The 24,782-nt window shown below is 42.6% G+C and overlaps 1 protein-coding gene across 3 annotated transcripts in view; it reads left to right on the forward strand.

Annotated features, from left to right (window-relative positions):
* Positions 1–24,782, forward strand: part of map3k5 (mitogen-activated protein kinase kinase kinase 5) — a 50,586-nt gene that overhangs the window by 6,226 nt on the left and 19,578 nt on the right. For all 3 annotated transcript variants that reach the window (XM_061811592.1, XM_061811591.1, XM_061811590.1), the window contains 10 exons: positions 10,960–11,099; positions 11,967–11,990; positions 15,065–15,258; positions 16,639–16,807; positions 18,649–18,755; positions 20,097–20,267; positions 21,553–21,665; positions 23,489–23,648; positions 23,999–24,152; positions 24,249–24,356. In XM_061811592.1, coding sequence (XP_061667576.1) covers positions 10,960–11,099; positions 11,967–11,990; positions 15,065–15,258; positions 16,639–16,807; positions 18,649–18,755; positions 20,097–20,267; positions 21,553–21,665; positions 23,489–23,648; positions 23,999–24,152; positions 24,249–24,356 — 1,340 coding nt within the window. The remainder of the gene's footprint in view (positions 1–10,959; positions 11,100–11,966; positions 11,991–15,064; positions 15,259–16,638; positions 16,808–18,648; positions 18,756–20,096; positions 20,268–21,552; positions 21,666–23,488; positions 23,649–23,998; positions 24,153–24,248; positions 24,357–24,782) is intronic.

A 24,782-nucleotide genomic window follows, 5' to 3' on the forward strand; every position in this document is an offset into this window, starting at 1 on the left:
TTTAATTACTGTAATTTCCAGCCCATTAGCAGTGACTTTTTTTCACACGCTTTCAACCCTGCGGTTTATGCGGTGATGCCGCTAATTTGTGCATTTTTTTCTAACAACCACAAGGGGGTACTTGAGCAGAAAAGCTAAGAGTGAGACCGGTGGAATATATGTACCGAGGAAGTGACTTTTCTGGTCCGGCCCTGTTAGCACAGCGGCGCTAGCTTTAGCGCGGCGGCGCTAGCAGTAAACTCTCTTTGTACCGTCTTTCTTTGTAAATATCTCGTGTTTCAATGAGGGTTTCAATGTGGACACTTGAGGCTTTTACACAGCTGCGTCGTATGTATGTACCAAATTATATTTCCTTTACGAATGTACTGGGTAGCGTTATAACCAGGTGCGCTCTGTAGGCCGGGAATTACGGTAATAATGCAAGATTATTTCGGGTTTTAAGGTTTAAAGTCTATTTTGCCACTGTAAAGAATTTCAAAATGAATTAAGATGAAAAATTAAGGGTTCAGCCCGAACACACGCGCACACACGCACACACACATATGCCAATAACCATATCTCTTTCTGGCAAAGCATGAAGTTGAAAGTCATAAATCCCCACAATTGTACCAATGTTGGCTCCTCTGAGCATGCCGGTCATCTTGAGATGAATTGACATCCTGTTCTCAGCAGCCAACCCACCACGCCTTCTCTTCTTGGAACCAGGGCACAGCAAGTTAGTAAAAAATAAATAAATAAATCTGTGGAGATCAAGGGGACTTGAAGTAAAAAAAAAAAAAAAAATAAAAAGGCGACTGGTAGAGCGGCTGCATTTCCTGCATCATATGCTTCAGTCTTGTTTTGAACAAGAAATGAAGGATTCCTATTTTATGGGTGGCACAGCACATGAATGTCCAAATAAGCACCATCTGCCTCATAGGTCTTTTTGACATCCATCCATCCATTTATTTTCTGAGCCGCTTTTCCTCACAACGGTGGGGCCAATCCCACCTGTCATCGGTTAGGAGAAGGGGTACACCCTGACACACTCACAATCACACCCAGGGGCACTTAGAGTCTCTGAATAGTGCATGTTTTGAGAATGTGGGAGGAAACTGGAGTGCCCAGAGAAAATCCACACAGGCATGGGGAGAACACGCAAACTCCACACAGGCAGGGCCGGGATTTGAACCCCGGTCCTCAGAACCGTGAGGCCAATGCTCTAGAGCTGCTCCACTGTGCTGCCATCTTTTTGGCAATGTCTTCTTATTTAGTGTGCCAGTTTGTCCTCACATATAATTAAATGTGATTGGGAATGTATGACAAAGCCCCGTTTAGGTTTTTTTGCTCACGCAAGTGTATCGGGTATCAGCAGGACGTGTCTTTTAGAATATTTGTCTCCATTTCCCTTCCTTCTACTTCCAAAGTGACATATCATCATTTATGAATCCCGGAGTTTCACTCGGCCTGAGGATGAGTACTGCCTCTTTATACCTGCAGCTTTCTGACCGACAGTGAATACAAAGTACCTTGATGAAACACGCAATTACCAAACAATCATCACTGTATTTTTTTTTCCTTTTGAACACAGTCTGGGCAACGTAGAGCAAAGACGAGCTAGACATGCTGCTTATGTTTACTTTTGATATTAATGGTGAAAGTTAAAAAAGAAATGCTGTTGTTTTAAGATGCAATGACTGTCTGAGTATGTGAATAATTGAAGAAAAAGTGGTTAAACTGGACGAGAGTTTCTCTTTTCCGAGTTGGAAAGATCTGCTCTGATGCCAACATAGAAAGTGCAGGATGAGATGGTGTATAATTTTAAAATTCCACCTTGGCACAGCCTGATCCAGGATGAAACCACAGACAATACATTGCACAAAAAGCTAATTCGGGATTTTAAATATAGGAGGCAATATAACAACCTTAAAACGGTTTGAGAGCATCCTTATCTAACCAACGGTAGCTCGCGAGAGACTGGCTGCTTGAAAAATAGATCTTGAGGTAATAAAGTCTGGGCACCCCTGCGTTAGACGATATAGTAGACAATGTATAGTTGCAGTGATGCTGTGTTCAACATAATTGGAATGCATATCTATGAGAAATTCACAGCTTGAAGCATACTAGAAGAACCCTTTTGTACAGCGCTTCGAGGTCAACTTGATCGTAAAAGCCTATAATGGCATTGATCTCGAATTTAGTGATATTTTAAGCTTTTATATTAAACTTAGCCCACTCAGTACGTTGGCAGGGTTGCCGGCATGTCACGCTAAGGCTCTATTAACAATGGTTGTAGCATATATCTTTGACTTGAATTTTTCAGGTGGCCTGACTCCAACCAAAAAAGAAGCGTCAGAAATAAAAACAGAGGGAAATCACAACTGCCGAGTTCTTTGTAGTTTGTGACCGTGTACGACTAACCAATAGTTAGTCCCTAACGAGGGAGATGTACATATCCCCGACAATATGACAAAACAATATTGACAGGTATTTTCACATTTAAAAAAAAAAATCATTGTTTGCAGCTTAATGTTAAGGTGTTTTGCACAAAGTGAAATTTTTGGGGGTACATTTATTTTTACATATCTGCACAATAACTATTAACAGAGAGCTTGAGGATAATATCATTATCGATAATCTATTATGGTAAGTGAAAGAGAAGCTAAAATTAGAAAGTGAGATTCTTTTGCATGTTATAATCCAAACATTATAATATGTTGCGACAAGACGATCATGCACACGTCTCACATGAGAGTGCAGGATCTTGCTAGTATCTGAATTCACACGTTTCCTATCACCAAGCACAAGTCACAATGGCCTCTGTTCTTCGTGAAAGTCAAGCACCGACGCAAATACTCATTCGGGTCATATTCCTCCGTCAGATTTGAAGGTACCCGAAGTCTTACTCTGTCTATTATTGGTTTACAGCCAGACATCACTTCCACCACAAGAGGTGATCGGGGTCAAGAGCACCACACCTATTGCTATTGGAACGTTGGCAGGGAACTAGCTGGAGATGTTAGTGTCTCGGACGTTCTTTTTTTCCCTGCAAAGAAAACTCCCTTTTGAGTGTGGGAAACAGTTTCCAGTAGAGCACAGAGACAGTAAATCCTCTGTGTCTTGAGGGTGGGACAAACTCCAGTGCAATCTTCCCGCAACCCTCACGCTGACATTCACCTCTTTCCCCCATTCGCCTTCAGACTAAAAAACCCTCAGCAGCGAACGACTGATGGTTCGCTTTTCTCATAGCAGTCCGCCTGCAGTCTCCATGGTTACATCATCATCTGTACTGGTCCTGTGTACTTGATTGTACAGTACCATGTGCTGCATTCAAGAGAAACCCTGGCAAAGTGCAGGTCCACACAGTTGGCCTGCTGTAAACGCTACTGTCATTCTTGTAGTTGGAGTGATTTTGCAATATCGCAATCACAACATGATGTGTTACTAAGGTCGACGTGCATACCAATATACATAATTTTGATAAAGTGTGTTGCTACCTGAAGAGAATGTTGACAGTCTGGAACACCCCGGGCTAGTCCTCACCCTATTGCACCTAATGGACAATTGAGAGTCTTCAATCAAAGTAACCGCTGCACCAGGATTTGAACCCCTGACCTTAGAACTGTGACGCTCACGCTCTAACCAGTCGCTCAACCGCAACGCAATGTGCTAAACCCTAAGCACTAAATCTAAGAGCGGCCTGAGACTTTATATACTCTGTTGTATTTGCATGTGACACATCATTAATTAACAAATCATTTACATTGTTGAGCTTCTTCAATGTGCTTTTACGTCTGTTTAAATTAGGGACAGTCCTATGAAATGGTATGATTTTGATTTGCTAAGTCTAGAAATGACAGTGACATGGATTTCACGACTTTGCAGCAACAAGTCGGCACACGTATTTCAGACCCAAGTATTTTATTGCAGAAGCATTTAAACCTGTAGGTTAAGCATTTGGTAGCGCTATTGTTAAGAAAATGTCACATTTGGTGCAGGACAACATGGTAACCTTTTTCTATCGACTGTAGTAAGTGAGGCATTTCGCAGGTATTTGATATTTATTAGCCAGAAGCTCATCATTCAAACAACGTACATTTTAAAGAACTGTCTTGGACAACAAGATAATTTGCTCATGCTGCATGGCACATACTGTCTTCTTCTTTTTCTTTCGGCTTGTCCTGTCAGGGGTTGCCATAGCGTGTCATCTTTTTCCATCTAAGCCTATCTGGTGCATCCTCCTCTCTAACACCCACTGTCCTCATGTCCTCCCTCACAACATCCATCAACCTTTTCTTTGGTCTTCCTCTCTCTCTTTTGCCTCGGAGCTCCATTCTCAGCACCCTTCCACTAACATACTCACTCTCTCGTCTTTGAACATGTCCAAACCATCGAAGTCTGCTCTCTCTAACCTTGTCTCCAAAAAATCCAACTCTGGCTGTCCCTCTAATGAGCTCATTTCTAATCCTATCCAGCCTGTTCCACTAACTGTTCCACCCCACATGGACCCATTTCTTCACTTCCTTACCACAGTCTCGATTTCTTTGTATTGTTGACCCCAAGTATTTGAAGTCGTCCACCTTCACTATCTCTTCTCCCTGGATCTTCACTCTTCATCCTCTGCCCCTCGGATTCATGCATATACTCTGTTTTACTTCGGCTAATCTTCATTCCTCTCCTTTCCAGTGCGTACTTCCATTCATCCAACTGCTCCTCCACCTGTTCCCTGCTTTCACTGGAGATCACAATATCATCTGCGAACATCATGGTCCAAGGGGAATACAGTCTAACCTCCTCTGTCAGCCTATATCCATTACTACCACAAGCAGGAAGGGGCTCAGCATGGAACCCTGATGCAGTCACACCTCTACCTTAAATTCTTGTGGTACTTGAACCAGGAATTAGTTCACTGCGATTAGCTGGTGCCCAAAGTCCACTGCAATAAGCTCCATTTTACCTGTCACGAGCCAGTGGCATGGGGTAGGACCCAAATGCAGGACTCCAAAGCAGCGACATGATTTCGAGTGTGTGTTTAATTCCAGGCAGAGGTCATACACAGGTAAGCAGTCCAAAAAGGCAGGAATACAAAAAACACGTGGCAGAAGAATGAAAACGAGGTTGATTAACTACAAGGCAAAAACTTGGAACATGAACACAAGAATTAATTTGACTATGGCTGCAGTGGCACAGGAATGCTGGGAAATCACTCACAAGAATTTCGGAAACTCACACTAGACTCACTCAACAAACTGGCAACTAATGATATGAAACACAAGGCTTAAATACTGTGCATAACATAATTAGTACCAACTAAACACACGTCAAGAGATGCTGTCAGGAGCAGTCAGGTGCATGATAGTGGCATGACCACGCCCCTGACATTACCTGTGATCCAAATAAGGACAAGCGGTATAGAAAATGGATACAGGGAGTCCTCGGGTTAAGACGGTCTCAACCTAAGATTTTTGGACTTTACGACGCCCGTCCCCCATCCGCCATTTTGTCTGGCTAATACTTGTCCGTGTTTGTGCGCCGAGAGGATCTTTGCATTTTTTTGCCATCCTTTTTAGACATTATGGCCCCAAAGAAGAAAGCTGTGTCTTTTAGCAATACTTATGCAGCCAAAAGAAAATCCGTTACCGTGAAAACGAAGCTCAAGATCACAAAAAGATTGGAGGAAGGAGAGACACCAACCCCAAGGCTTTGGTCGGTCGACCGTGCTAACAATTATTAAAGACAAGGACCAAATTTTAGCGCATATGAAGGGTTCCATTCCGATCTTGCATACAATGATTACAAAACAAGGTTCTTTGATACTTGTCGAGATGAAGAGGATTGAAGACAAAGTTCCTTTGCAATTGCTTAGCACAGCCTCCCCTTCTTCTCATCCACCTATCAGCAGTAATGCTAAGTACGTCATCTTGTTCATTTCAATATATTTGTTTTTTATACATGATATCGTGGCATACTGTTGTAGGAAGTGACAAGATCATTGGTCACATTGCATCAATGGATACGGAGGTAACACTTGGCTGTAACAGCAAAGGGGCGTATTGAATCCTCTGACTTGACTACTTTCACGTCAGCAGTCGCAAAGGAGGCGTCCTGATGCGACGATGCTGGCTGCTCATGTGGACCGCAACATTTCTTGCCTCACTGCATTGCTGCACACGACCACCGGCTACTAAGGCTACGTTAACACTGCGTTTTGGGCAATATTGTTATTTTCTCGCCTTCCCTGACATTTCCCAAACAGTGCACAGTGCGCTCACATTCTTGTTCTCACACTATCTCGTTCTCATATTCAACAAATTCAAATTCCACATTAAGTCCAATATGTATGCCACAGCAAGCATTGGAGGTAAATTAAACCATTTGCTGACATTCCAAAGACTCGTTGGCATCTAGTTTCAGATGCAGGGGAACAAATATGCTTCCAATGAAGTTGTTTTACGCCCTATTAGGTACTGTCAGGTTTGGTTTTACTATGGCCGACTAGGTTTCTCATCCACACTGTGATTACAGTAGCAAATGTTCTCACAATTAAACGTCTCGCCGAGCAATCATGGCGTGGCATATTTGCCCATCCCATCCTCTCACATTGTCTCACAACTATCCTTTTTTGTCCATAGTAGCCCGAGACAGGGCTGCCGTGGCCACCAGGAACCGTATAAATGTACCCTAAATCCAGATCCCTTTACTCCATCAAGTGCATTGAAACTTGAGGTTAATGATGATATTTCCCAAACAGCAAGTGCCTGCTTCCAGGCTGAGAATGAATGTGAGAACTATTAATGGCTCTCATCAGACATTTGTTTGCAATGTTGGCAGCAGCCAAGTCTGGAATTCTATTTGCTATGTGACATCGCAACTGCCTGCGAGTGAAAAGCTTTCTTTTGAAGCTGTACTTTCACATTTTGTCCAAAGTCAGCTTCCCACATGAGCCTTCTTATTGTGGTATGGAGAGCAGATCATAGATTACAAACAGGCTATATAAGGACCTCTTTTCAAAATGCTATAAATTCATTTTGAGTCTCCATCCATCCATTTTCTGTCACACTTATCGTTATTAGAGTTGCGAGTGAGCAGTGATAGGCCTCCAAACTGGCTTTGGACAGGAAGTAAATTGCACTGTGGACTGCTCGACAGTAAGTCACAAGTCACAATTTGACAAAGAGCCAATGCACACTCGCATTCACACGTGTGGACAATTTCGAACCCTCACTTAATCTAACATGTTTGTTTCTCAAATGTGGGAGGAAGCCAAGTGACGGTAAGAAATAGAGGGGTCTGAAATTTTCATCATAGGTGCATGTCCACAGTGAAAAATCCCAAAATCACAATATATGATTTTGTAACGATTTATTTGTGATACAGCTGCAAATAAGTATTTGAACGCCTGTCTATCAGCTAGAATTCTGACCCTCAAAGACCTCTTAGTCCACCTTTAAAAGTCCACCTCCACTCCATGTATTATCCTGAATCAGATGTACTTGCGTGAGGTCGTTAGCTGCATAAAGACACCTGTCCCCCCATACAATCAGTAAGACTCAAACTTGTAACGTGGCCAAGACCAAAGAGCTGTCCAAAGATTCCAGAGACAAAATTGTACAACTCCACATGGCTGGAAAGGGCTACGGGGAAATTGCCAAGCAGCTTGGTGAAAAAAGGTCCACTGTTGGAGCAATCATTAGAAAATGGAAGAAGCTAAACATGACAGTCAATCTCAATCGGAGTGGTGCCCCATGCAAGATATCACCTCGTGGGGTCTCAATGATCCTTAGAAAGGTGAGGAATCAGCCCAGGACTATACGACAGGACTTGGTCAATGACCTGAAAAGAGCTGGGAGCACCGATTCCAAGGTGACTGTTGGTAATACACTAAAACGTCATGGTTTGAAATCATGCATGGCACGGAAGGTTCCCCTGCTTAAACCAGCACATGTCAAGGCCCGTCTTAAGTTTGCCAATGACCATTTGGATGATACGGAGGAGTCATGTGAGAAAGTTTTGTCGTCAAATGAGACCAAAATGGAACTTTTTGGTAATAATTTCACTAACCGTGTTTGGAGGAAGACGAATGATGAGTTACATCCCAAGAACACTATCCCTATTGTGAAGAATGAGAGTGGTACCATCATACTTTGGGGTTGTTTTTCTGCACATGGGACAGGACGACTGTACTGTATTAGGAGAGGATGACCGTGTCCATGTATTGTGAGATTTTGGGGAACAACCTCTTTCCCTCAGTCAGAGCATTGAAGATGGGTCGTGGCTGGGTCTTTCAACATGACAATGACCCGAAGCACACTGCCAGGAAAAACAAGGAGTGGCTCCGTAAGAAGCATATCAAGGTTCTGGCGTGGCCAAGCCAGTCTCCAGACCTAAACCCAATGGAAAATCTTTGAAGGGACCTGAAATTCCGTGTTTCTCAGCGACAGCCCAGAAACCTGTCTGATCTAGAGAAGATTTGCATGGAGGAGTGGGCCAAAATCCCTCCTGCAGTGTGTGCAAACCTGGTGAACAGCTACAGGAAATGTTTGACCTCTGTAATTGCAAACAAAGGCTACTGTACCAAATATTAACATTGGTTTTCTTAGATGTTCAAATACTTATTTGGAGCTGTATCAAACAAATAAATCATTAGAAAAATCATACATTGTGATTTCTGGATTTTTCTTTTTAGATTATCTCTCTCACAGTGGACGTGCACCTATGATGAAAATTTCAGAACCCTCCATGATTTCTAAGTGCGAGAACTTGCAATATAGCAGGGTGTTCAATTACTTGTTTTCTTCACTGTGGACAAACAGCCTATGCACACTCACATTCAGAGGTGTGGACAATTTTGAACCCTCACTTAATCTAGTATGCTTGTCTCTCAAATGTGGGAGGACGCCAAAGTGACGGTGAGAAACCCACACAAACAACAGAGAAAGAAACACCACACTGAAAGTTCTATGCTGGGATTTGAACCAAGGACCCCTAGCAAACATGCAAAAACTGCTTCCCAAAGTTCTGTCCACAGGTATGTGTATCCAAACAGACTGCAACCTGAACATATTTAAAAAAATGGGCATCAAATTTTCCCTATATACCAGATGGCACATATAAATATCTAGTATGTGCAAATCCACACACACACACGAAGAGGCTAACAGTTAGGAACAGATGACAACACATCTGCTCTGAACTGATGTTTGGGGCTCTATAGAGGTGCTTCCTCCGGTTACAATACAGTCGTGCAAGAAATGCTGTTGTTTATGTTGTTATGAAAATGAATACTTTGTTGGTTGGCTATGATGATACTCCGAAATGTTGTCTGTTACGCTAGTAGCTTCAGTTTTGAGGCTGGGAATCCTCCACCCCCTTCACCAGCAGCTTTATTCCCTGCTGCCTTGACTGACACTTGGTAATGTTTTCTCGCCTTACCTATTGATCCAGCACATCGGAATCCAGCTGGAGTGAATGTGATACTGGCTGTACTTGCGTCCATCGACAATGGTGAATAGATGAAAGGAACCACCGTCGTACTGAAAACGCTGTTTTTGAAGAGCCATAGTTAGCGCTCCTTGACTTCCTGACACCAGAATAGTGAACCAAAAAATGCCAAAAGGCAGCTTCATGTTATTTTGATCTCTGATTATTAACACAGATACCGCCCCAACCTCCTTGCTATATAAAGTCGATTTTAGCTCATATATTCCCTCTGAGACTTTCCAGCCTTATGAAAGGCTGGATGTAATGTACAATGTAACCTCGACAGTCAAACACAATACTTCCCAAGACGCTATTCCCATTGGAAATAACGAAAACAGAAACATTAGTTCCAGGGTCAAATGGTTGCTACAGTTTTTTTTGTATTTTTTTTTTTTTTTCACTGAGCTGAGGTCTCGGGATATAGCCCGAACTAACATCCCTAACTTTAGTTGTGGTATCTACATCCTCACCTTTTTATTTGACGTGAAAGATGATCTTGCATATCTATAGTATCCCTAGATACAACGGTGGTGGTAATTTTACTATTGAAAATTATCTCTACATTTTTACACATATATAGGCACAACATTTTTTGCATGGAGAAACAGTTCCTGAAACTTATTTTTAATTTATAATGGCTTGCTTTAACTAGCATCCCCAGGGACTCTTCTCCACTGGTCTTGGTGCCGTAGGATGAGTAAATCCATATTAACCGGCAACATCTGTTTCTGCTAAGAGAGCTAGTTGGCTTTGGAGACGGTTAGCAGTAGCTGGGTAGCTCTCATCAATCCTCTCCCATGATGAGGAGAGTGAATCTTGCATAATTTGATCCAGTTCATCCGCCACGGTCGCAGTCTGCCATGAGCATCTGTGCATCTTCTCGTGTGTGGCCATCAGACAACTCTTTCCTCAGAGATTATCGTCTCGTGGGAGACTTCAGACCTCTTTATCAGGTACATCTGTGGCTACGACTGCGCTTATGCACTTGCGCAGTAAGTCAAAATGGCTGCAGATATAAACAAAGCATCACAGTACAGCTCTTCTGATAATAACATGTACTTTGATTCATTTTCATTTAACAGCAAAAAATTATGATTCTAGATTCCTTTTTTGTTTCAAGTAGACCCCCGTAGAGTCAAATAGACTCCTGTGTGCTTTATGGATCTGATGAAAGCGAGTGTCACTTTATGAACTGAATTACTGAAATAAATGTCCTTCCTCCTTTTTCTGAGCCGTTTAGCCTCACAAGAGTCACGGGAGTGCCGGAGCCTCTCCCAGCTATCTTCGAGCAGGAAGCTGGGTACACCCGGAGCTGGTTGCCAGCCAATCGTAGTGAAATAAATGTACTCAACGATATTCTGTTTTATTACGATGCAACTGTAATATTAAAGTCTGTGAAGCAACTGTTGCCAATGTATTATAAACCCTAAAGTTCTCCAAACGGCATGACCTCCAAGTGTTCATCCTGGCACCAATAAAGTAGTATCTCGTTTCCATCAGACATCGCTGTTGTGGAGATGACAGACGCTTTCCGCCAACCGTCTCTTTTCTACCACCTGGGAGTCCGAGAGAGCTTCAGCATGGCCAACAACATCATCCTGTACTGTGACACCAATTCCGAGTCGCTCCAGTCTCTCCAGGTACGCTGTCGTTGCAAATAGCATCTAGGACTACAATAACAAAACAAAAAGGAAGGCCGTTTAATCTCAAAATTGCAGATTAAAGGCTATATTGGGGGGGTTGTCAAGGTGGGCCATTATTTGATTGACAGTTTAATGCGCCATTAAATTTAATGGAAGTCGATTAATTTGAGAGAAATTTTAGAAGGGAAGTGTACTTGTGCATTTGTTTTTAACATAAAGCTAACGTGATCTTGTCACAACACACAACTACTACAAATACTATACTTTTTACATTATATGTATTGATTTATTTATTTTTTTTTTTTAGATTGCGCCCCAGAGCATTGCTTGAACAGAACTAGGAGGAACCTCACGATGTGTAAAAACCATCACGTACATAGTAGTTTGTCGTAGTCATGAAATTAGTATTGGAAAATCCCGTGGCACTGTTCCCCACCCCCACCCTCTTCCGCCTTCACTCCATGCCATGGGGGCACTTGCAGGCGACAATGAGGAGCTTTTAAGCAACCATACCAGCCTGAAGCCCAGTTTTGGGACATTATTTTTTCCTCCTTCCTTGCCCTTCATTGTCCATGATGAGATCATTGATGCGTTAAAATGCAGCCCAATACACTTCCCCAATAATCACAATTTGGATATGCTAATCATCATAAAAAATGAAAAAAACATTTTAATTATATATGTGTGTGTACATATATACGGGTATACAGTATCAACTCTGCAGTTGTCTCTATCGTAACTTCACCTTTTAAGTCGCACTGTACAAATTAACATGCTTTTTTAAAAATTATTTATTCGAGTAATGCTCATAAAAGGGTTCTGTTTTAATGTCTAAATGTGTTTTTTTCTTTTGTTGTCCAACAGGAAATAATTTGCCAGAAAAACACTGTAAGTACTGAAAAAAAATCTCTCTCTCTCTCTCGCTCTCTCTCTCTCTCTCTCTCTCTCTCTCTCTCTCTCTCTCTCTCTCTTGCTCTCTCACCCATCACTCACACATAAGAGCCGAGTGAACCATGATTAATCACCTTGTTTTTCTGGACAACAATACTTTCATTGGTATCAGTAAATATACTCCATATAACCAGCATAGTTATACAAATCCTATAAGACTAGAGGATGGAATTAGAATGAATTCCAAAATACTGACCATTGAAACAAATGTCGTCATGACAATTATTCTTTGTTGTGAAATGACCAAAGCTGGTGCATACATCTACTTTACAATGTGGGCCATCTAAGATTAAAAAAAAATGTTCAACGAGCAGCGGGGCATTAACTCCCCAAATTCCGGAAGTGTTAAATGAAAAGGATTTTTTTGTTCCCAAAAGCAGTGATTTAATAAGTGTCAGGCATGAAGTGAAAGGTGGCGGCCTTGCTGCATGAACACTGACTCATACTGAACTGATTAACACCTGCCTTAAGAGTGCTCATATGTGCACTTAGTTTGCCTGCTTCCTTCTTTTCGAGCCCTTCATGAGCTGCCGGCATTTAATAGTACAAAATAACTTATATGCAATATTAATTGCCTTTTTGATCATTCGTAATAATTATCCGTCCCTTTTCATTCATTCTTGAATATTAAAGTACACAGCTCGGCATCTGTTTAAATCTAAGAAGTAAAGCCCCCTCCCCTTTTGTGACAGCACTTATTAGACCAGTATAATGGCTGATTTTGAAGGCATTAGTCAGGGTGTACCATGCCTCCTGCCCGTTGGCAGCTGGGATAGGCTCCAGCAATCCTGCTACCCTTGTGAGGATAAGCGGCTGAGAAAATGAATGTATGTATGGATAGTGATGCTAATATAGATTTTAAAAATGACTGAATATGTCTCGTAAAAATGTCAATAAAGCGTTCTCAATGTTAACAAAATAATTTAAAAAAATCTTTGCTACGCAAAGTTCTAAAGATTTTTATTTAATAACAAAAAAATAAAAATAAAACTTTAACCAGATTTATACCAGCATTTATCACAGAACTGCACTGAATGATGTTGCATGTCAATAAATAAGGAAACCAACATTTTAGCTCCGTAGGTGCAGATCAACACCACTGTTAACTTCATCCGTAATAATGAACACATTTTTAATTTAATACATCTCAGTGTCGTTCAAAACTGAATATTATTATCTTCATAAGATATTGTATTGGATTGTGTCAGGTATCCTAATGTTATGGCCAGTGAGGGGGAAAAAAATTAAATGCCATCAGCAGTTCCCTTGTTGCTGGTTGCCAGTTTTACTTCTCTGCCAATAAATTCAATAAATGAAACGTGTTTCATCCAAGCAACTGTCCGCCTGAGCTTTGTTTCAAATGATACACGGGCATGCGATCCTCCCGATGGCACGGATCTCACACGGCCAGTTAAATATAGCGTGGGGACTTTGCATGCTGTCTTGGTGCACTTGAAAGTCCGTTTCTGCCGGGACAATGACGTCACCAATCCCCGCTGCGTCGCCGGGAGTCTGAGGTGAATCAACTCCTTTTACTGATTCACAGGCACACCTTCATTCCTCTTATGTCTTTTTTTTCTCACAGTGGTTTTCCCAAGCAGACAAGAGCATTTCAAAAATTTGGGGAAAGCAAACCCACTCACTCACATGATCGCAGTTAACCAAATGCTTGACATTCCGTAGGTGGCTACTTAGAATGAGCTTGCATGTGTCTTAGGGACAAGTAGATGTCCTGCCTCTTTATCTTTATTTTCCCCGTCTGCAAACACCGCATGTGCTTGAATCCTTGTTTATTCAGCAGGGTCACGCCACAAAGCTCCAGGCTAGGGAGAAGTTAAAACAAATAGAAGCCACTTCTACTCTCTGGTGAAACTGTCCTGGCATCTAGACTGAGCGCTACAACAGCAGCACACAACGGCATATGCACACGCACGCGCTAAATTCTTGTTGAATACCGCAACTGCCGCAAATGAAAAGCAAGGGGCTTTTTCATCAGTTGAGCAGTACGAACGGTTCCGAGCTGATTTTGGAGAGACGTTCCTCAAATTGGGACTGCGACGGCAGATTCAGATCTCCTACCCCGGTCTGATGTTGTTGCCTGTTTAGTCTGCAACTTTTTAACACTCGATTGTGTGCGGAGATCTGAGGCCGAGCATCACCTCATTTCCTAACTCTCCCACAAAGGGGAAATGGCTCCGACTTCCTCCAGGTGGCCCTTTTTTTTTCTCTCTTTGCTGGAAAGCTTGTGGCAAACAGCAAGTGTGTGGAAAAAAATGATTCGTGCACGCTATAATATGATAAAAGTTGCACGTAAATGGGAAGAATAGATATTGTGTACTATTTATTACAAAGCTTCCTGCATGTTGGATTTAATTAAGAGTAGAATGCATTTTAAAATACATTGCATCCACAAAGGTGCTGGAGAATTCGTTCCAGGACGCTGCCCAGAACTTCCCGATTGGAAATAATGGGAATCGAAATAATCCCTGACTCATTGATAATGTTGCCTGCAATGATGCAAGACAGAATTAGGGAGTCTTTTATTTTTGTAAATTTCTGAAATACATTTTTATACAAGTGTAAAAAGAAGTTGACCACTTGTGAAATATAGAAAACTTGAAGTGTCTCACAAAAAAAAACGTCTAATGAGCTGTAATATTCAAATGTCTTCTGTAGTTCATTTTCCGCAGGAAATGTTGCTTAAATTCTGACTTGTTGACCTCCTCCGTCCAGTGAACCCGGATTTATTAAAGAAGGATTACATTCCATTTTGGAAAAACCATAGCATAGCATGTTCTACCAAACAATAAAATTCCATCCAACAAAAGTCAGATAGCTAAATGTGAACATATAATTATAAACCTTCAAACAACTGTTTTTTTAAAAAATCCTCAACGTAGCAGGGGTGTCGCACTTTTAGTCCTGCCTTACAGTTAACTCACAAGGAAGTCGTAAAATGTTGAAGAAATTGAGCAGAGTTCCACAAAAGTGCTTGTCCCTGTGCCAAACAGACTTGCTCGGCCAACTACACTTTTATCCCGTACATGGTGACGCCGCACAACAAAGTGTACTGCTGCGAGGGCAGCCTCATGAAGGGCCTCACCGAACTGATGCAGCCCAGCTTCGAGATGCTGTTGGGGCCCATTTGCATGCCCCTCCTGGACCGCTTCATCCAGCTGCTCAAAGTCTCGCAGGCCAGCTCGCAGTGAGTACCGTCGAGGCCGCGATATTTCTTTTCTCATTTCCTTGCAATATGTCTGCGCCGGGCGTTCTTGTTGATGTTGCTAAGTCATGCTGACAAAACAAAAGCTGTGAAGTGAAGCGTTGAAGTCTCTGCTTTGCCAACTCAGTAGTTGCTCCAAACCAAAACTTTCAAGGTCATCTTAACTCAGGCGTTTCAGGTGAGCGCTGCATGAGAATCTGAGAGTGAGAAAGCAAATGGTGGGGGGCTGTTCCCTGAACAGGAAGTTCATAATAGGTAACATGACCTCATTGTACTAGTTGCACTGCACACATCTAATCAGATCCATTTCTCTGTTTTTTTCTTTCCATCATAAATTGAGGACGCCATATGGCATTATAATAAATAAAGACAAAACATTCACATTAGTTCCATCGTGTGCCCCTCGCCCCCCCAAAAAATTGTTGTAATATTGTTTCTTGCCGTTGAGCTTAACAGTGGCGCCATTACTTAACATGCCGTAGTAAAATTTAATGGAAAAGTGAATTGTGCGGCATGTTTTGAAAATTCCATATTACAAAATGCTTAGGGCGGGAGGCCCCGTAGCTCAGTGGTTAGAGCACTGGTTTGGTAAACCAGGGGTTGTGGGTTCATATCCCACTCGGCCTCCACTCCCTGAGAAGGGTTTGCGTCAGAAAGGGCATCCGGTGTAAAAATTGTGCGTTCATCTGAGATGACACGCTGTGGCGACCCCGAAAGGGACAAGCCGAAAGTAACCTCCACAAAATGCTTAGGGCGGCACGGTGGATCAGCTGGTAAAACGTTGGCCTCACATTTCTGAGGTACCTGGTTCAATCCCTGACCTGCCTGTGTGGAGTTTGCATGTTCGCCCCGTGCCTGCGTGGGTTTTCCCCAGGCACTCCGGTTTCCTCCCACATCCCAAAAACATGCAACATTAATTGGACGCTCTAAATTGCCCCTCGGTATGATTGTGAGTGGGGCCGTTTCTCCCAATGTGCCCTGGAATTGACTGGCAAACAGTTCAGAGTATACCCCGCCTCCTGCCCGTTGACAGCTGGGATAGGCTCCAGCACTCCCCGTGGCCCTCGTGAGGATAAGCGGTGAAGAAAATGGATGGATGGATGGAAAATACTAAGTTTTTGTTCAGGAAGTGCCTGATCTGATTCCTGTGATGCCAATCACATGATGCACACAGTCACCAAGGGGCAAATGGGCGTGATCCGCTCATCATCAATTCTCCTTTAATTTACTACGGCATTCTTGCATAATTTTCCACATTGAAAAGTAATGAAAATATCACTGACGCAGTCAGAAATGAACAGAGCAGGATTGTATAAGAGCAGGATACACATGAGATTTGTTTTCTCTGCCACTTTCCCACAGCCAGTATTTTCGCGAAACGACTCTAAGTGAGATCCGTAAAGCTCGGGAGCTGTACTCCGGAGCTGAGCTGGCCGCCGAGCTGGGCCGAATCCAGCAGCGACTGGACAATGTGGAGTGCCTCTCGGTGGACATCGTCATCAACCTGCTACTGACCTACAGAGACATCCAGGTAACGGACACAAACAAAAAGACATTGCAAGGGTAGCTGGTTCCATCCCATCGCTAAATGAAAGCTGCTTCCTTTTGTGTCACTTTCAATGTGAGAGATGTTTTTTTTTGTTTTTTGTTTTTTTTTTGCCACCGCAACATCTGCTTTTCCTGGAGGTCAGGTGCACCTGCACGAGACTTTGCGCTTTGCAGTTTTGCACCAGTGGCACAACAGTTCCACAATGATTCTCAACTAATTTATCTCTGAAAGTGAAATTAATAATACTTTGGAAGGGTATAGCTCTCGTACTGGATCTTATTACTTTGTGCACGTGTCCCCAATGAAATCCCCAATGACTAGCAAGTGTCTATTACAGTCGAGAAGTCATTCTTCATTGTCAGAGCCATAAAATCTTTCTTTTCTGGCCAATGGAAATTATTATTAATAATCTTTGATTACTGTCTTGAGTCACTTGCTTTTTTTTAAATTTCATTTTATTTTACTTAATTTTAGAGTACACCCACAGTACCTGCAAATCAAGTCAAACTTTGAAGTAAAATGCTTTGTTTTTTAATGATATTTTAATGGTCGTTTGCATTTTATCATTATGAATGTCCATCCATTCATCCATCCATTTTCTTTCGCTGCTTATCCTCATGAAGGGAGTGAAGAGTTCTAGAGCCTATCCCAGGTGTCAATGGGCAGGAAGTGGGGTTCACCCTAAACTAACTGCCAGCCAATCGCAGGGCACATCGAGACAAACAACCGCGCTCATAATCACACCTAGGCAATTTAGAGTGTCCAATTAATGTTGCATATTTTTGGGATGCCGGAGGAAACCGAAGTACCTGGAGGAAACCCACGCTGGCATGGGGAGAACATGCAAACTCCACACAGGCGGGTCCGTGATAGTATCCGGGACCTCAGAACTGTGAGGCCAACGCTTTACCATATGAGACACCATGCCGCCCCATTATTAATATGTGTTTAAATACATCTTGGTGTCACGGTGGAGGAACTGGTTAGACCGTTGCCTTCACAGTTCTGAGGACCTGGGGTTCAAATCCCGGCCCCTGCCTGTGTGGGGTTTGCATCTTCTCCCCGTGAGTTTTCTCCGACAACTCCGGATTCCTCCCACATCCCAAAAACATGCAACACTAATTGGAAACTAAATTTCCCATAGGTGTGATTGTGTGTGCAACTGTTGCTCATTGCTATGTGCTCTGCGAATGGCTGGTAACCGCCTCCTGCCCGATGACAGCTGGGCATAGGCTCCAGCGCTCCTGCAACCCTTATGAGGATAAGCAGCTAAGAAAATGAATGGATGGATGTTCTTACTTGAGCAAATTAAATGTTTTTAAAAAACTGTTTGCTTCAAGTCTTTTAATTTAACCAGAAGAAACACACCCACGCATCGAATGCACGTCTGTGCAGACAGACAATCTGATTCACGTAATCAAATACAAGTGATGCAATTGCAGCGGCTTACAGTTCTTCCAATATCACGAGTAGTGGTATGCAGCGCCCATTTGTGAGTGGGATCTTGTTGCGAAGGCCACATGAGAGCTCTTAGCCAAGACGATCTACCGACGATCTCTTATTTGGGGTTTGTTGTTGTTGTTATTTTTTTCCCCTTGGAGTCTCTGCATTGCAATGTCAACGTCTGCGCACTCAACCTCATGAATCATTCATGGCGACTGCGAGCGTTGAGGTTGTGCTGAATTATTAAGCACTCGTTGGATATCACCACCGCAGGAGCAGCAAAAATGGGATCGGGGCCAGGCGATTGTTGAAGTTTTGCATAGACAGGTAATGCCTCAGTCGTCCTTGCATGTCAAGTGACACGTGTGTGTTGTGTGTAGGACTATGAGTCAGTGGTAAAGCTGGTGGAGACCCTGGAGAAGCTCCCGACCTTTGACCTTGTGGCGCATCCACATGTGAAGTTCCACTATGCCTTTGCGCTGAATAGGTGAGTTAACAAGTGCACGCAAAGGACAGTGCTGGACCCCATGGTTTATACTACAGTAATAGAAAGTGAAGTACAGTACGTACAGATGAAGTTGATTTCACCCTTTACAGTCATTGAGTGGATTGCTAATATATTGAATTATAAAAAAAAAAAAAAACAAGCTTCATGAGCATAATTATATTACACTGGATTTTAATGCCAAGAAATTACTCATCATCTACTTTATTTACAGTATCTTTATTAGCGCTAACATTACTGTTTATAGTTCTGTGCAGTATTTGAATAAAAAAGATAATCAATAACAACTTATTCAGGGATGCACCGAGTGTGTAGTCCGTCTGCCTAGCAGTTATGAGGTTCGCGTTTGAATTTCTGCGTCTGTGCGAATTGTGTATGGTCTCCTTGTTCTTAAGAATAGGAAATTTGGAATTGGACAATACCACATTAAAGGTTCAAAGGTTCACATTCAGTTCTCCCTGATTTCAAAAGCATTACTTTTGTCTTTTTTCTAACAGTCGTTCACTTTATTTCCTCCCTGCCGAAATTCTTGCAAAGCCCTTCCCTTTTTAGTCTTATTGCTGCAAGATGTCACTTCCTTAAACTGTCAGTGAAATCATGTAAAGTGAAAGCATATGCACCCACACTTATTTGAATTATGCAAACGAATAGGAAGCTACTGAAATAAAATTGAGGTGCACAAAATGTTATAAGTCTTGTATTTCTTATTCATTTGCGATACAGGTGTAATGTATTTGTAATGTTTATGACAAAGCAAATTGTGTTACTGCACCATGATTTAATTCTTGCAGATTTTAGGATTTTAAATCAGCAGTTTATTATAGGTCACATTTACATTGCACAGCATGTCAAAAGACCCCCCCACCCCCCACCCCGACTAGCTGCTCTTCCTGTTGTACCAGAAAAAGCAGCAACACGTGCCACTCCACAGTTTGGCAGCGCTTTGGAAATATTTCTGCAGGGAGCCAAGTGTTTTGGCTCTTCCTGACTTGCCCTTTGCAAGGAAGTGTTGTTATGTTTCCAAAGCTCAAGGCGGAACATTGGAGAGATCTCGTGTGACAAATTCCGAACATTCATAAAGTTCCAACAAAACAGAATTGCCACAACAAGGAAACAATAGATAATTTCGTATTGGGATTCATATCCGAGACGTAGCCAACAATGGAACATAAAAGATTTGAATGAAGTTCCAGTACAAGTCCTGACTTGTCTCCTTTTTCTGTGAAGAGCCATCAAGACCTCAGACAGCGAAGTCACAGATAACAGCTATACTGTGGCTGCTTCTGCTGCCAATGTGATTTTGTGTCATGTTTGTGCGCATAGGAGGAACCAGACGGGCGACAGACAGAAGGCCCTGGACATCATGCTGCCCCTAGTGGACGGCGAGGAGCAGGTGGCCTCGGACATCTACTGCCTAGTAGGGCGGATCTACAAGGACATGTTCCTAGAATCGCATTTCACGGACACTCAAAGCAGAGACAGCGGCACGCACTGGTGAGCCGGACGACGAGGCCGACTGTTTGTCTTTGTGCGTGCGCGCATGTGAAATTTCATCACCAAAGCAGCTACACACAAAGAATTGAGCCACGTTGCCAGATTTCAGGACTTTGTTGAGCAGATGATGACAAGGAACCCGAAAACACTGTTAATAGTGCATCATACAGAATAAACAAAGTGTTTCAGATAACAAAGGAATGGGTAAACATATTCACACTTCCATGATTCTTGCTCAAATCTGTACTAAAATGTCAAATTATGAGATATTGCAAGCATGTTTGTGTCACCAAACATGAACAATAGTTGAAAAACTCATTACCCTTGATTTCTGATTCCATGACTCGCTTATAAATTTCATGTGCAAATATGTTGTAGCAATTAAACAATTTTCTGGTTTCACAGTCATAACGGGCGGCAAGGTGGCGCAATTGGAAAGTGTAGGCCTCACAGTTTTGAGGACCTGGGTTCAATCCCGGCCCTCCCTATGTGGTGGTTGCATGTTCTCCCCGTGCCTGTGTGAGTTTTCTCCGGGTACTCCGGTTTCCTCCCACATCCCAAAAACATGAAACATTAATTTGACACTCTAAATTGCCCCTAGGTGCGAATGTGGGTGCGGCTGTTTGTCTCTATGTGCCTTGCGATTGGCTGGCAACCAATTCAGGGTGTACCCCACTTCCTGCCCGGTGACAGCTGGGGTAGGCTCCAGAACTCCCGTGACCCCTGTGAGGATAAGCGGCAAAGAAAATTAATAAATGGATGAATGGACAGTCATAACAGCCATCTGAGGGAAACCTTACCTCCAATCTGGCTTGCGACCAAAATGAGTTTGAAACCCCTGCTCTCCAGTATATGGAATAATGTCGGGCATTTTGCACAAGACTATATAAGCTAAATCTGTCACAGAGCGAGTAAAAAAAAAAACAAAACATGAAATTGTTGATTGCTGTTTAGTGGAAATTGCTTTCAAGGTCTCATATCTGTCGAAGTGTTGCGGCGAGTCCCATCTGGCTTTTATTGGCCTGTCACAATAAGGCAGCGGTTCCTAATAACCTTCATATTCCCTCAGATGAACATATTACTCATTACATAAATGCTTCTGTCGTTTTGTGGCCCCCCAACTCAATATTCCTCTAATTGCGATTTCCAACTTGAATCGTTTGGCGACGCTGCAGGAGCCACGCAGAGTCGTCTGTTATTTCAAATCGAAGCTGCTCAGGAATTTAGATGACGTATTTCTTGGAAGAAGCGTGTTTATTAAAGTTATTTGTCCTTATCTGTCAAGGTTTAAAATGGGCTTTGAGTCGGAGCCAACACTGCACTCTGGGATCAACTACGCTGTTCTGCTCTTGGCGGCCGGACACCAGTTTGAAACTTCTTTCGAGCTTCGCAAAGTGGGTGAGTCAACATTTTTTGTTTGATTTTTGACCTCTTACCAACTTTGAATTATTTGGACCTTCATCAATCACTTCATCCATGTGGTAAGATACAAATTGCCTGATTGACTTACTTAATGATCAGCTAACCAGGCTGTTCATTGCCACTTTTAAAGGTTAAAAAAACTGTTACTGTGAAGTTAAAGTTAAAGGCTACTGTGAAACTAAACATAAAACAAATCGAATTAGATATTGTGCATTGAAACAACCACATAACCCTCATAGCATCCAATGGGAAACACTATCGACACTGAGGATAACATCTATGTGGCCGTATTTTACTGCATTGATAGATCATTACATGATCTAATTGTACATTCCATTCTTCTTCTTCTTTTCCTTTCGGCTTGTCCCGTTAGGGGTCGCCACAGCGTGTCATCTTTTGCCATCTTAGCCTATCTTCTGCATCTTCCTCTCTAACCCCAACTGCCCTCATGTCTTCCCTCACCACATCCATAAACCTTCTCTTTGGTCTTCCTCTTGCTCTATTGCCTGGCAGCTCCTTCCTCAGCCCCCTTCTAACAACATACTCACTCTCTCGCCTCTGAACACGTCCAAACCATCGAAGTCTGCTCTCTCTAAAATTGTCTCCAACTTTGGCTGTCACTCTAATGAGCTCATTTCTAATCCTATCCAACCTGTTCACTCCAAGCGAGAACTTCAACATCTTCATTTTATGCTACCTCCAGTTCTGCTTCCTGTTGTTTCTTCGGCGCCACCATCTCTCGTCCGTACATCATGGCCAGCCTCACCACTGTTTTATAAACTTTGCCCATCATCCAAGCGGAGACTCTTCTGTCACATAGAACACCAGTCGCCTTCCGCCAACTGTTCCACCCCGCTTGGACCCATTTCTTCACTTCCTTACCACACTCTGCATTGCTCTGTATTGTTGACCCCAAGTATTTGAAGTAGTCACCCTCGCTACCTCTTCTCCCTGGAGCTTCACTCTTCCCCCACCGCCTCTCTCATTCATGCACATATACTCTGTTTTACTTCGGCTAATCTTCATTCCTCTCCTTTCCAGTGCGTGCCCCATCTTTCTAATTGTTACTCCACCTGATGCCTGTAATTGTAATTGTGCATTGGATAGTTTTTACTTATTCATTTTATCTGCTGATTGGATGAGAAAAATCCTGCAGAAATCCTGCGTCATGAAACCAGAGGCATGTTCTGTCTTTAAATTCCTACTCCACCCTTTTGTTATGCTGTTACACAAAAGTGCCAATCCGTGTGGGATGGTAGTATTAATAGGATTTTTTTTCAGTTTTCTCTTTTAATCAATTTGGGACTATCTACTCGATTTATTAACACAGAGAAATCACATGCTTAGCAAATTGGTGTCCTTCCTCGTTTCATAAGGTGGCGGTTTACTTTCATTGCTCTGATCCGCCTTTGTTGGTTGAAGTAGATGGTCGTCACGGGCTGGAAAGCTCAGACGAACTCAGGAATGCAAGGAATCAGCCTGCAGCTTTTTACGTTAGCCCGGCCCCTTGGCCTTTCTGAAGCTTGCTTATGTTTTGCCATAAACCACAGTTTTGCTATGTGCTGCAACCTTTCCATGCAGGAACTGTTTTATTTTTTACTGTACATTAAATCCTCATCCATGTGGACCTCACTGCTGTGTTAGCACTTCACCTCTTTCTGATTTATGCACAACTCCATCATACGTCGCTGCCCTAACGAACGGCGCGTCATAATGAATGAGATAAATTATGAGAACCCCCTGCATCAGTTATCCGTGTGAGGTCCCTCAGCATTGACAGTGACTTCATCTTGTTGCAGGGGTGAAGCTGAGCAGCCTCCTTGGTAAAAAGGGCAGCTTGGACAAGTTACAGAGTTACTGGGATGTGGGCTTCTTCCTGGGCGCCAGCATCCTGGCCTGCGACAACACCAGGGTCATCCAGGCTTCCGAGAAGCTCTTCAAACTCAAAGCACCCATCTGGTGAGAAGGCACTTAAGACCGTTTGTGATGAGAATGCCAAAACACACACACACACACACACACACAAATTAAAAAAAAAAACACTTTTGGGCTCATCCATCTCCAGCAGGTGTCCATGGTCTAAAATGTGCCCCACTTTCGATTCAAAGAGCTTACTTGCCATCTGTGGCCCGTGTGCGAGCATTTGTCTTATTTGGAATATTGAAAATATCACGATTTGCTCAAGTCGCGTCTTCCTTCGCTTTTATTTTCTCAGTCTGTTTAAAATAATTTAGCAGACTTACGTATAATGAACTTGTACGATGGGTGCGGAGTTTTGCGGTTCATTTCTTGGGTCTGGTTGACTGCAGGTATCTTCGTTCCTTGGTGGAGACCATATTGATCTATCAGCACTTCAAGAAACCCAGCGTAGAGCAGCCAGTCCCAAAACTGGAATTGATGAACTTCTGGATGGACTTTCTCGTAGAGGCAACGAAAAAAGACGTCTCCTCTGTTCGATTCCCTGTGAGTGGAGCCAGCTAAATATACATTAGTTCTACTTAAGGAGCATGCTAAGTAAGCTACATCTTGCAAAACAAGCTCATTTTATTCCATGCCCAGGTGTTGATATTGGAGCCTACTAAAGTATACCAACCGTCGTATTTGTCCATAAACAAAGATGTGGATGACAACACGGTGTCCATCTGGCACGTCACTCCTGATGACAAGGTGTGGTTCATTTCTAATACTTTCAAGTTGCAATGAATCGGTCATTAAGTTATCCAATCGAGCACTATCTTTGGCTCGTTGTTGAGGAAATTTGGCGTGCTCTCATGATTTATAGTAGCAAAATAATATTTGAATATAATTTTAAAGGGCAGGAACGGCACAGTATTCTTCTTAATATTTTAAATATATAAGTTAAAGTCAAAGGCGGTGTTTGCTTTCTATTTGTCGTTTTTTTTTTTATTCATGCGTACGTTCGTATTAATCAGTTATACCTCGTATTTCTGTTCTTTATTGCTTGATTACACCACATAAGCATCCCGCATCAGCTCTCCTTTCCTCATTTTCCTTATATCTGAGTGGCTCATTACATCCTCTGCCTGAAGCTAATGAACTAAAATAACTGCTAATGTGTTTCATTACTCTAAG

Source organism: Syngnathoides biaculeatus, chromosome 23 (assembly GCF_019802595.1).
Source record: "Syngnathoides biaculeatus isolate LvHL_M chromosome 23, ASM1980259v1, whole genome shotgun sequence".
NCBI classification, from domain to species: Eukaryota; Metazoa; Chordata; class Actinopteri; order Syngnathiformes; family Syngnathidae; genus Syngnathoides; species Syngnathoides biaculeatus.